Source organism: Protobothrops mucrosquamatus, unplaced genomic scaffold (genome assembly GCF_001527695.2).
Source record: "Protobothrops mucrosquamatus isolate PMUCROS unplaced genomic scaffold, P.Mucros_1.0 scaffold1179, whole genome shotgun sequence".
NCBI classification, from domain to species: domain Eukaryota; kingdom Metazoa; phylum Chordata; class Lepidosauria; order Squamata; family Viperidae; genus Protobothrops; species Protobothrops mucrosquamatus.
In genome coordinates this window covers 75988-89133 of record NW_015387392.1, presented here as the reverse complement: position 1 = coordinate 89133, position 13146 = coordinate 75988, and the positions used below count along the sequence as shown (strand labels likewise).

At 45.0% G+C, this 13146-nt stretch overlaps 1 protein-coding gene across 1 annotated transcript in view; it reads left to right on the top strand.

Annotated features, from left to right (window-relative positions):
* The window catches only part of LMTK2 (lemur tyrosine kinase 2), a 30398-nt gene that overhangs the window by 16563 nt on the left and 689 nt on the right, over nt 1-13146 (top strand). Inside the window, exons 7-14 of the mRNA XM_015820767.1 lie at nt 4045-4178; nt 4645-4729; nt 6034-6155; nt 6614-6763; nt 7415-10160; nt 11083-11209; nt 11730-11732; nt 12258-12506. Of these exons, the coding sequence (XP_015676253.1) occupies nt 4045-4178; nt 4645-4729; nt 6034-6155; nt 6614-6763; nt 7415-10160; nt 11083-11209; nt 11730-11732; nt 12258-12506 (3616 nt within the window). The remainder of the gene's footprint in view (nt 1-4044; nt 4179-4644; nt 4730-6033; nt 6156-6613; nt 6764-7414; nt 10161-11082; nt 11210-11729; nt 11733-12257; nt 12507-13146) is intronic.

Here is a 13146-nt window from a genome sequence, read left to right as displayed (position 1 = left end):
CATTTTGAGTTCGATGTCCATCTTGCTGATGGTTCCCTTAGAAATTCTGCAAAGTTGAGGAAGGGGTTTTTTTTGTTTTGTTTTGTTTTTTTCCTTTCTTCCCCTGGAGCAGCGAGCTGAGGAAGGAAGCACCATTCGGTGGTAGTCTTAGGTGAAAGGAATGCCAGATGACCTGTTGTATTTGTCCACGGCTTCATCTGAACCCTTGTGGCTTGCCTGGATTCCAGGTAGCTAGAATAAACAAGCCAAGTGGACAGTAGAAACAATGAACTGGTCTGACAAAATAGAATAAAGGTCAGTTGGAGATCTGCTAAGGTTATTTTGCAAGGCAGGTTGCTCCTCTAACACATTTTAAATGCTTTGATGCATTTGCCTGCAGCCAAAATGTGTTACAATCACTATTCAGTGACATAGGACAATTGCATTTCCTAGCAAAGCTACCCCTGCCCTTCCAGATTCATTTTTTTTAACTTACACACACATACCTGTGAAATACATAGATCTAGGTCAGTCTGGCCTCTTTATGCTAATTCTGTAATGATTTCTTGCATCTCTAGAGATATCCAGTGCTAATTCTTTTTCGTTTAATTTCCTGGCCTCTGAGGAAGGCGACAGCGGTTGTGTAAAATAAACTGGCATTATCTTTTTTTTTTCTTTTTTCTTGTGAAAAATGCATACTGTCTGGATATATTGTATGTGCATCTGTGTGTTTTCACAGTTCTGATCATTTCAGCTCGTTTGCAAGCAGCGTTGGCATGTTAAACCTAACCGAAAGCACTTTTTTCCTGTTCACACAAAACAGCTTCAGAAACGCCAATGGTTCCGGACTTTGATTCCGTGCCCATAATTCATACAAGGACTTGGATGCAGTGTAATGCAATGAACTTTGCATATAAAGGGGGCTGGAGTCCATAAGCATACCTGCTGCTCTTTTAATTAATGGCCATTGGAAGACATTGCTGTCTGTTTTAGTCCAATTCAAGCTTGTCTTGGAAGCAGAAGAACATAATATACAGCAGCTGCGAAAAAACACTTCCCTGGTTGCAAATATACGAGACGAGGGTAGCTTTTGTAAGTGAGAAAAAGAGTGGGAGGTGGTGCTAGTGTTAATTTGCATTTGTGCCCCTCAGCCCTCAGCGAACACATACATTTATAGCTACAACTGCACGCAGGAACATTGGCGAAATGAGGTGGTAAAAGCGTCTTCTGACTTAAGCAGATGAGTCCTGGTTACTTTGCTAGACAATCACATTCCCATGTGGCCGCTGGCGTTGGCATTTAGAAGGGGTTGGAGCAGAATTTTAAAGTGGTAAACCTGGCCTGCTTTGTCAGTATCGGTGGGCATGTTCTCATTTATCTTAGATCTAATTAATTTATCTAGATATCAGAGAGAGAAGCAACTTAGAACTAAGGAGAAATTTCCCGACAGTCTGAACAATTAACCAGTGGAACAACCTGCCTCCAGAGGTTGTGAATGCTCCAACACTGGAGGTTTTTAAGAAGAGACTGGACAGCCATTTGTCTGGAATGGTATAGGGTTTCCTGCCTGAGCAGGGGGTTGGACTAGATGACCTTCAAGGTCGTCGTCTTCTTCTTCTTCTTCTTCTTCTTCTTCTTCTTCTTCTTCTTCTTCTTCTTCTTCTTCTTCTTCTTCTTCTTCTTCTTCTTCTTCTTCTTCTTCTTCTTCTTCTTCTTCCTCTTCCTCTTCCTCTTCCTCTTCCTCTTCCTCTTCCTCTTCCTCTTCCTCTTCCTCTTCTTCTTCTCCATTCAGTTGTGTCCGACTCTTGGCGATTCTATGGGCCTGGTTTTTCCACATCTTCCAATCTTGCACTGCTTCTTTGAGTTGTTTGACACTCTGGCTGGTGTCAGCTCTGATGGTCTTCAGCCACCCACTGTGTTCTTTGACGGTCTGGTTTCCTTTTACCGCTAACTTTCCCAAACATAATGGTTTTCTCCAGTGAATTCCCCCACACCTGACGTGGCCAAAGGAAGTGAGATGCAGTTTCGTGATTTTGCCTTCTAGTGACACATCTGGTCTTATTTCTCCAGTACTTACTTGTTAGTCCCCATTGCTGTCCAAGAAATAGGCAGGAGCCTATTTTAAGATTTTCTGGTCTTTTTCTAAACCAGCAATTGCTCTCTACTCTCCTTTTGTCCAGGATGATTGTGTAGTAAGCTTACACGGTCCCATTTAATCTATAATTAACTAATGGTGTGGTTTTTTCCCCCCTGTCGTCATGGAGGAGGTTACCCCAGGTTAAAAATAGGGTAGTAACCAGTTTAATAGCTGTAATAAATTAGCCGATGATATGTGGCCCATCGGCACACCAAATTCCTTGTTGATAGAATGACGAATGGTGAGCAGAGATTTGCATTGTAAAGTGGATGTGCTGTTTCAGTTCCCCGTAAGGCGGTGCCGGTATTGGCTGGAGCAGTTAGTGCCCAGCCCAAAGATCTGAAAGCACCGTCATAACTTCACATAGTCGCTAAAGGAAGGACTACCCATAATGCCTTTCTGAGATGTCTTGTTGAAACCTTGACACTAAAGCTGTCATGAATGAACTTGTCAAAGATTAGAAAGATGTCACCTTAAGCTCTCCGTAGCTAATTAACCAGGATTACTCTGGAGCTGTTCCCGGGGGAGCCCTTGCGTCCTCTGGGACGTCAGTATCCGAAGCAAATATAGCTTTGCCCTGTCTGCCTGCCTCTCTGTTTGCTGATGAGAAAGAGAACCTGTAATTAAATTCAAAAACAGAAAGGCTGCTGCATGCTGTGCTTTGAGCAGTAATGTCCTAGGGCTATGCCTTTCCCCCGGAATTAGAATAGAATAGAATTAGAGTAGAATAAAGCTGGAAGGGATCTTGGAGGTCTTCTAGTCCAGCCCCCTGCTCAAGCAGGAGAACCTACACCGTCTCAGACAGGTGATTGTCCAGTCTCTTCTTAAAAACCTCCAGTGATGGAGCGCCCACGATTTCTGGAGGCAAGGAGTTCCCCTGGTTGATTGTCCTCACTGTTAGGAAGTTTCTCCTTAATTCCAGGTTGCTTCTCTCTTTGATCAGTTTTCATCTGGTGCTTTGGTGAACAACCTGGCCCCCTCTGCCTTGTGGCAGCCCCTCAGATACTGGAACACTGCTATCATGTCGCCCCTATTTCTTCTTTTCTTTAGACTGGCCAAACCCAATGATGCATTTAGAGTCAAGGGATCTAAGAAAAGTAATTGGTTTTAAAAACGAATAAATGGACTTTATTTAGACTTTACAGCAGCCTGGAAAATTGTCTTTTTTTTTCTCTCTAGTGTTGCACTGCCCCCTAGTCAGTTCTGTTCAGTGTTTCTTTCACTTTTCCAGCCAGCTTAATGTCCTGCTAATGTCTTTTTGGCCCCTAGGAAATATTTTTCTGTTATTCCGGACTTTGTAACCTTTTAAGTCTTCAGACAATTAAATATTGACTGAAGTGCTTTTGTGGCTGAAACATATCGTTGTGTGTCTGTGTTGTAACTTATTTCTCTGGGGCAGATTCTGATTTCATCTACAGTAAATCATGGGTGTTAATGACATGTTTCTGGATATAGTATTTCCCTTTTAAAAGATTCCAGAAGACTTGAACTATTATTGGGGAACTGACAAGCATTGCAAAGCCCAAGTGTAAGTTTTCTTTGCCCAATCATCACAACTGCTACTTTACTTTTCTTACTTATATTTTTTTCTCTCTTAATTCCTCATCCTTTTTTCTCCCAAAGAAGAGTGATGGACATACTTTTTCACCTTCCTACAATTTTAAACCACAATGTTTCATATCCAGCCGTGAAATTTAACTGCTGGGTGGCTTTAATTAAGGACCAGCATGTTTTTGTGTGTCTCTTGTATGGCACCTTAGGGGACTTGAAATTTAATGACAGTGCTCTCTCTTAAGTATCCGTTTATTTATAACTACTGCTAGTGATGTTGTTGATGGGCAAGTGTTAAACTATGTGTTTAGTTGCTGTTTGGTTAAAGTATCTGGCAGGAGAGGCTGTTTATAACCATCCTCAAATTGGTTTTACAGGGTGACCTAAAAGCCTATCTTTGCAACGAGCAAGATAACATTAAAGGAGATTCTCAAATAATGCTGCTACAGAGGATGGCCTGTGAGATTGTGGCGGGACTTGTCACGATGCACAAACACAATTTTGTGCATGGGTAAGTCTTGAAACCCTGAACGCCGTGGTGGTTCTTTGACACGTAGCCTTACCGAAGTCGAGTGTCATGGATAGCTGGGGAATTCTGGGAGTTGAAGTCCAGACTTTTCTTAGAGTTACCAAGATTGAGAAACATTGCTCCAGATGGCACTGTTTGCTAAGGTTGACCTAAGATCTCTGACTCAAAGGATGCTGGCCAAGAAGCAGAAAATCTATTTGCAACACAATGCTGATGATCATTCAGGTTTAAAATAGCGAGGCAAATATAACACGTTGAATGGCTGTTGCTATGGCACTTGAGAACCAAGCTGGATTTAAAGCTGAAATCTAACCTCACGTTCTCAAAAAATAGGCTTTTAGTAGCATTGGTTACGCTCCTGAATTTTCTCATTTCATCTTGTATTGAGATTTCGGTTTTTCTCACTGCGATATTCCTCTGTTGTTATTATTATTATTTTTTTTTACAGAGATTTAGCTTTAAGGAATTGCTTCCTTACGTCTGATTTAAACGTAAAAATCGGAGATTACGGAATAGGATTCAGTAGGTACAAGGTAAGTCAACCCATTTAGAAGACCTGATTTTGACAGAATTGAATTTTTATTTAAAACCCTGCTGCTCAGTTGTTGGATGTTATCCTGTACTATCCAATACATTTATATGTGGGCTGATACTGACTTGCAAGTAATTATTAGAAATTGCCAAGCTACACTGAAGCACCTCCATTCTTCTCTTCCTAATTGGTTTTGCTGACATTGGTCTGTTCCGGGTCCGTGTTGACTCAGGGCAATGAAAGGGGTGTGTGTGCAAATATATCCCCCTACTCCACCCCATTCTAATCCAGTCTGGACCCAGCTTAATGAGACAGTTGCATTTTCCTTCAGGGGGGAAAGAATTCCCATATTGCTTACCTCTGAAGACCACATTCCAGAAAATGCTACGAGAATACAGTATGCCCAATAACATTTTTTTTTTTTAACTGAGAGAAGAGAATGTGTGTAGCTCAGGGTTGAACTGTAGGGTCCTTGGTGCTCTCTGAGCTTGGTGGTTTTCTTGCAGACCTTTCATGACCCAACTAGATACCATCATCAGTACTAGAAGGGAGTGGGGATGATGGAGGAGGAGGAGGAGGAGGACTGTGGAGTCCTTGGTGCTCTCTGTGCTTGGTTGTTTTCTTGCAGACGTTTCAAGACCCAACTAGGGAACATCATCAGTGCTAGAAGGGAGTGGGGATGATGGAGGAGGAGGACTGTGAAGTCCTTGGTGCTCTCTGAGCTTGGTTGTTTTCTTAAAGACGTTTCATGACCCAACTAGGGAACATCATCAGTGCTAGAAGGGAGGAGGGGGAGGAGGAGGAGGAAGAAGAAGAAGAGGAGGAGGAGGAGGAGGAGGAGGAGGAAGAAGAAGAAGAAGAGGAGGAGGAGGAGGAGGGAGGAAGAGGAGGAGGAAGACTGTGGGGTCCTTGGTGCTCCCTGAGCTTGATTGTTTTCTTGCAGACGTTTCATGACCCAACTAGGGAACATCATCAGTGCTAGAAGGGAGAGACAGAGCAAACCCCACTCCCTTCTAACACTGATGACGTTCCCTAGTTGGGCAATGAAACGTCTGCAAGAAAACAACTAAGTTCAGAGACCACCAACATTTTCCTTCTCGTTTTGTTAACTCTTTATAATATTCTTGTGCTGCTCTTTCAGTTCTGAAAAAAAAACAAGGAAGGGGTTTCTAATTCCCGGGACACCTTTTCAATCGTGGAAAATAGACCCAAGGGCGGGTGCAGCTAAACAGAACGAAAGGCGGTTAATTCCTTTCGATATGGCCTTCCCTTAAAGACATACTTTTGAATGTCCTTTCCTACTAGGAAGATTATATTGAAGCAGACGAAAACAAACTCGTGCCCCTCCGATGGACAGCTCCAGAACTAGTGACCAGCTTTCAGGATCGGTTGCTAACAGCCGAACACACGAAATACAGCAACGTCTGGTAGGAAAATGGCCAAGTTATAACAAGGGTGGTGGTGGTGGTGGAATGTGGATTCATAGATCACAAAATCAACCATGATTCCATAAGGTGATGTTCACGGTCTCAGTAACTCTTAATTTATTTGTCATAATTATTGGATGATAAAAATTTCTAGATACTGATCAACCAAACCAATAAAATCTACCACTGTAAACAAGACTCTCCTCCTAAGGACTTTTCATCCAGTCCACCCAATTAAGTCCCCCCCACCCCCAGCTGCATTTTACAACTGAAGACCCTCTCCACTACAGCCTTTTGTGACACAGAGAGGCACAACGTGAGTCAGCTCCTCATATTTGTTCCAGCCTACTCTAAGTAGCGAATCCTTCTGAAAGTCTGAACAACCCGGGGCAAAAAAGCTGGGATCCCACGAGCCCTGTCGTGAACTGACATCTTACTGAAGCCTCCTCTTTCTGCAGGGCCCTGGGAGTGACACTGTGGGAACTTTTCAGTGGCGCCACAAAGCCTTACTCCGATCTCTCTGACGAGGAAGTTTTGACGCAAGTCATCAAAGAGAAACAGACCAAGCTGTCGGAACCGCCGCTTGAGCAGCCCTATTCTGATCGATGGTAAAAACACCCTATTTTTTTTTACTTTCAGTCGAGCTCTGTTGTAAAATAAGAGTTTCAGTGTGGTTCAAAAAGCTTGAAGCATTTTGTTAGCCTACAAATGATAGGGGGGAGAGGGAGGGAGGGAGGGAGGGAAGAAAGGAAAGGAAAGGAAAGGAAAGGAAAGGGAAGGAAGGAAGGAAGGAAGGAAGGAAGGAAGGAAGGAAGGAAGGAAGGAAGGAAGGAAGGAAGGAAGGAAGGAAAGGGAGGGAGGAAAGGAAGGAAGAAAACAGAAGAAGGAAGGAAGAAAGGAAGAAAGGAAGAAACGAAAAGGAGGGAGGGAGGGAAGGAAAGAAAGTAGATGGAAGGAGAGAAGAAGGAAGGAAGGGAAGTAGAGGGAAGGATAAAAGGAAGGAAGGAAGGAAGGAAGGAAGGAAGGAAGGAAGGAAGGAAGGAAGGAAGGAAGGAGCTGAGATAAGGGTCATTTGTGGATTGTCTCCCTGGGGTTCAAGTTGTTCTCTGGCTTGTAATTTCTACAGCTAGTTAAACAATAAAAACTTTCCAGCTAAGATCATTTTGAAAAGCAAAGTCACTTTAAAAAAATGTCAAAAGAACGCTTGCCCTGGCGTAATACCCTTATTACAAACCGTACTTGAAATCTCATCCTTACAGGTATGAAGTTCTGCAGTTCTGCTGGCTGTCTCCGGAAAAGCGCGCCACGGCCGAGGAAGTCCACAAGCTTTTAGTCTATCTCTGCATGCAAAGCCGAAGGGATTCCGTAATCGATCCTGAACAGTGGAATGACCTCAAGCCGAACATTTCAAACCGAGAGCCTTTGGGGAGCTCTGCCTTCCCGATCCTGGATCATTTCAACGGCAGCCGGTTTGGCCGCGAGATGGAGGAGGTTCTCACGGTAACCGAAACGAGCCGAGGACTCAACTTTGAGTACATCTGGGAGGCAGCCAAGCACGACCACTTCGAATGCAGTCAGTCAAACCCCGTTGAAACCAAGACTTACACAAACATCTTCTTCCCGGTGGAGGTTTTTGAGAACACACTGACCGAGCAAGGGCCTGGAGCTCAGATTGAAAGTGGACAGGAAGTTTCCCTGCTGGTGCCTGGAGAACTTCCTGTGTTCAACGCCCGCAAGCCTTCGGTGGGAAGTGATTATTACATCCAGTTGGAAGAAAAGATTGGAGGCCGCAGTAGCCTCAACTTTGACCACCAGGTGGCTGAATGGACAACAGAAGTGGACAGTTCTGAAGTCCTGAACGACAAAAAGGGTCACGTTGTGGTCCTAGAACACTTTGCTGCTGAATCTACCACCGACAGGGATATTTTCTGTAATAATACAGATCCCAAGGAAGAGGATTTGCACAGGGCTGGCCCGGTTGACCCTTCCCCAAATGGCGGCGTTGACAGAAATGAACAATTGGCAAACGGTAGACTTGGTAAACTTGATTTAGCTGAGATAAATGATATTCGTCTGGAGCTGCAGGCAATTTCATTCTCAGATCCTGAGGAATCTACCCGTGGCCTGCCCAAGAAGGAAAGCTCGCCGCTCGCTTCTCAAAATGATTACTTGCAGGAAGATATTTCACAGGAGTCTGAACTTAGCCAGCTGACTTTAGAGGAGCTATCTGACAACTTCCTTTTTCTTCAGGAGAGGAATCTCTTAAAGCAGACAGCGAGGAACGAAAGTGGTGGCGATCTGGGTAGAGCACATAAACCAGACCCACCAAAGATGAACTCTTTGGGAGTTGAATGTAACATGAGTGGGAAAGTTCACGACACTAAAAAGGACTTTCTTGGGCAGATAGGGGCACTTCCTGGTTCCCCTGTGATAGATAAGCAGCTCCTGTTCTCCTTTTCTAGCCCTGGGACAAGCCCTCCTAACCGAGTAGTTGGAGATAACTCTACCCAGAATCCTGCTGCTTCTTGCATTGGAATGAAAGAAGTTTCTGAACCTGGTTCAACCCAGGTCAAAAACCAGACCGATGGCCTCAGCTCATGTCCTGGCGTCACACTCAGTGCTCAAGAAAAAAGCGAGGAAAATAAACAGGAACTTCAACACAGCCCTCGTTCCTGGGAGCTGAGCCATGAAATAAACTCTAAGAAATCAGAAGAAGATAACGCCGACGATCTAAAGGGAAGTGGTAGAACGTCTCAAGTTCAAAGGTCTGACAGAGAGGGTCTTCTGCCCACAGATCGTATCAGTCACGACAGCCTACTAGAAGACAGTTCCTCGGGGTCAACCCCAAGCCTGGGACAACTGGTCGATACACCAGACTCGTTTGAGACATTAGACATTAACGAAGGTTTAGAATCCTTTGAGCCAGAGAGCCCTCAGAAATGTCTGCCCCCCGATAAACCCGCCGATAGCGGCTATGAAACGGAAAATCTAGAATCTCCCGAATGGACGTCACATCTTCTGGGCAGCAATTCTAGCGAATCGGCTTTATCTAGCGCCGGGGGAGATCTTTTGCAGGAGAACCCCGTGATCATCGTGTCTGCAGAGGTCAATTCTTACGCCGACCCAACCAAGGTGGATAATTTTGAAACAACCCAAACGGTTCTGGAGGGCACCCATAATTCATATAGAGATTCGGCCTATTTTTCCGATAACGATTCCGAGGTAGATAAGAAATCGGAGGTCACGAATCCATCCCAAAAGCCAACAGTATTAGCCAAGGACCACCTGGATTCCTTTGAAATGGAAAAAGCTGGGAATGTAGAAAATGCTTTAAGCAGCAATGAAGTAGCTAATTATCAGTTCATCCAGGACTTGACCTCACCGCGGGATGTGGATGGAGAAGAGCACGAGTTTGACGAAAGGAAACAGGAGTGGCTTCGTAAAACCGAGGACACAGCTTCGTTGCCGCAGCTCCCTGACCTAGAACGCATAGTTGAAGATGAAATATATGAGGCTTTCCCTAAAAGTGTCTCCTGCACAGGCACCAGTACGGCAGATTTTTCCCCCGAGGGTGATCTGAAGCTCATGCCCACCTTGTACGGTGCTCCAGAAACCTTTGAAACGTCCATCTTGGGTCAGCTTGAAGGCCATAAGCTGAAAGAACCAGACATTGAAGGAAAATACCTCGGTAAGCTTGACGTGTCTGGGATGCTGGATGGCTCCTTAGACGAAGAGGATGCGGACGAGGAGGATGGAAACAGTGACGATTCGGAGGACGATATGAAGACCTTCCATCTCCAGGGGCTGAGCTCGGACAGCGACGAGGATATTATGACGCATCAAGTGCCGGAGATCATTAGCGACGGCGACGATGGGAAGCATCTGAGAAGCTTGTTGAAGCCGCCAAAGCAACAGGAGGGGAATAATTCTACCGAAGCCTTTCAGAAGAATGGGAAAAAAGCAGTAACGTTCTTTGATGATGTCACTTTATATCTTTTTGATCAGGTATCATTTTTCTCTCCCCCCCCCCCCGTTCTTTCAGAATAGACTCTTCTAAAAAAAAAGGTGGTTTCCTTTTCTGCCTAGGCAAGGCAGAAGAAACCTATGTCCTGTGTAAAGAAGACAGATTAGACTCTACACTGTCTGTGCCCACTGTCTGTGCCCACGTAGAGAGAGGAGCACACTCAGCGCTACGTCATTAGCCTGGCTTGGTGTGAGACCCCAGTCCAGTCCAGTTCATGTCCCTCAAAAGTGACAGAAGGACAGGAGAGGTCAAGGCAGCAACAGAGTCATCTTGGGGAAAGTACTTTTAAGTATTTTAAGATTCCCCTGTTTCTACAAAACCTTCGTTTCCCCGAAGAGACTTGAAAAGCCGCGTCTTGCGACGTGATTAAAATGACAGGTAGTCCTCGCCTTAACGGCCACCATTGAAGCTCAACATTCCTATGCTAAGCAAGGCAGTTTATTTATTTTTATTTATTTTATTTATTTGCACTAACTTATATGCCGCCCTTCTCCCCACGGGACTCAGGGCGGCTCACAGCATGTTAAAAACAACACAAAAAACAGTTAAGTGAGCGTTGCCCCGTTTTATGTCTTTTTCTTGCTGCAGTTGTTAGGTGAAACACTGCACTTGTTAAATTAGTAACAGTGAATCTGCCTACCCCATTGCTTATCCGGAGGGGGGGGCGGGCAGGTGTGTGTCACAAAAAGGGATCACGTGATCCCGGGACACTGCAACCATCCTAAATCCACGTCAGTTGCCAAGCGTCTGAATTTGGATCACGTGACCACAGGGGAGGCTATAATGCTTGTGTGAAAAACGGTCGTAAGTCACCTTTTTCGGTGCCGTTGTCCCTTCGGTTGCTCAACGAGCTACCCGTAAGAAGCTAGCTGTGTGTTGTTGTTGTTTTTAATCCTTTTTTAGGAAATGCCAACCAAAGAGCTCGGAAAGCGTATTGCTGAATCAAACTCCAATCACACTCCCGCCCTTGCTGCCAGCTTTGGTTACTTGAATAAATTCACCAGTTCGGAAAGCTCTACAGACGAAGAAGGTATCCATTCTGCTTCTCTTGGTTTTGAATTGTATAAAAAAATAGGTCCCCTAACCAGATAACCCTAAGATTTGGCATTGCCAGCTAACACCGTTCCTCTTAACGTCTGCAGAAGGTTTGTTTTCCAGTTAAATTTCTCCAAACCTCAATTTTTCCCGGCAAGCAGATCTTGCTTTATCACATATAGGGAATGGTTGCTGGAATTGGGTATGTCTAGTTTAACGAACAGAAGGACGAGGGGGGACATGATAGCAGCGTTCCAGTATCTCAGGGGCTGCCCCAAAGAAGAGGGAGTCAAGCTTTTCTCCAAAGCCCCTGAAGGCAGGACAAGAAGCAACGGGTGGAAACTCACCAAGGAGAGAAGCAACCTGGAACTAAAGAGAAACTTCCTGACAGTTAGAACAATTAACCAGTGGAACAACCTGCCTCCAGAAGTTGTGAATGCTCCAACATTCGAGGTTTTTAAGAAAAGATTGGCAACCATTTGCCTGAAATGGTATAGGGTTTCCTGCCTGAGCAGGAGGTTAGACTAGATGACCTCCAAGGTTCCTTCCAACTTTTATTATTATTATTATTATTATTATTATTATTATTATTATTATTATTATTATTATTATTATTATTAACATCCAAGCAAGCTTTGCCTTTTTTTTAAAACTGTTTTATTCCCTTATCTGACAATTCCAAAATCCATCAAAATAAGCACCCTCTAGAATGGTGATGCCGATACGCAGGTTTACTCTGCACGCAGAAGGCTAAATGGTTGTTGGAAACCCCTATTTATCAGGGCATTTTCTAACCAGGTTACCAATAAAGGAGAATATTTATAGCTCGGGGTTGAAATGAGGGGTCCTTGATGCTCTCTGAGCCTGGTTGTTTTCTTGCAGACGTTTCGTAACCCAACTAGGTAACGTCATCAGTGCTAGAACTGTGCTGTTGGTTTGAAGCATCCTTGCTAGAGAAGAACCGTGGGTTTAGATGGGTTTTAATGGACATCAGAGGTCCTTCTTCTCATGTCTGAAATGTCCCTGTGATCTGCTTGTTCCAGGAGGTTTTGAGTGGGACGATGACTTCCCTTCTCCCGGGCCCTCCGTGATTTTAAAGGCAGCCAGCACCCTCATCAGCTCCAAGACGGCCTCTCTTCAGACCTCCAAGTATCTCTCTCCCCCACCGCCCCCCCGAAGCCCCGAGCAGGACTGGTTCCGCCCTTCCCCTTACTCCAGGTTCTCTATCTCACCCGCAAACATCGCCAGCTTCTCGCTCACTCACCTTACAGACTCGGACATCGAACAGGGAGGTGAGTGTTTCCCACCAGCATGATCTTGAGAGCTAGGAGTTTCCTACACATCGATAAAGCAGGTTCTTCGTTTGCCTCATTTTCATTTTTTTTTAAAAAAAAAAATCATGGAACTGGGACATATTTTTACTGTGCCAAATGGCCTGGCACTGAGTGTTTGGCTACGCGCTCCGATCCCCTAGAGCAGGGGTAGGCAACCTTGGCTCTTTTATGACCCGTGGACTTCAACTCCCAGAATTCCTGAGCCAGGAATTCTGGGAGTTGAAGTCCACGAGTCATAAAAGAGCCAAGGTTGCCTACCCCTGCCCTAGAGAAATGCTGTTTGCACTTGGCTGAGGTGCTGATTAGATAAGCCGCGTTAATTTTTGCAGCCGGTAAGTCCAGCGTTCGAGATAGGGCAGCTTCCTTTGATGTCCCCCCAGCAGTGGCATTGAAGTGTGCGATTGAGATAGTTGGCGCTTGGGAGGCTTGCAGGTGTGCCCACGTTGCGGGTTTTGTAATAGGAGGTGGAGAACACCGCCTTGAACATCAGAATGCCCCTTGCAAAGAAAGGGGGGGGGGAAGCCTGATTCCAGCCCTTGGGGAAACTATTACACCATCCATATGGGGTGGCTGCCTTCAGCACACCTTTTGCGTAGGG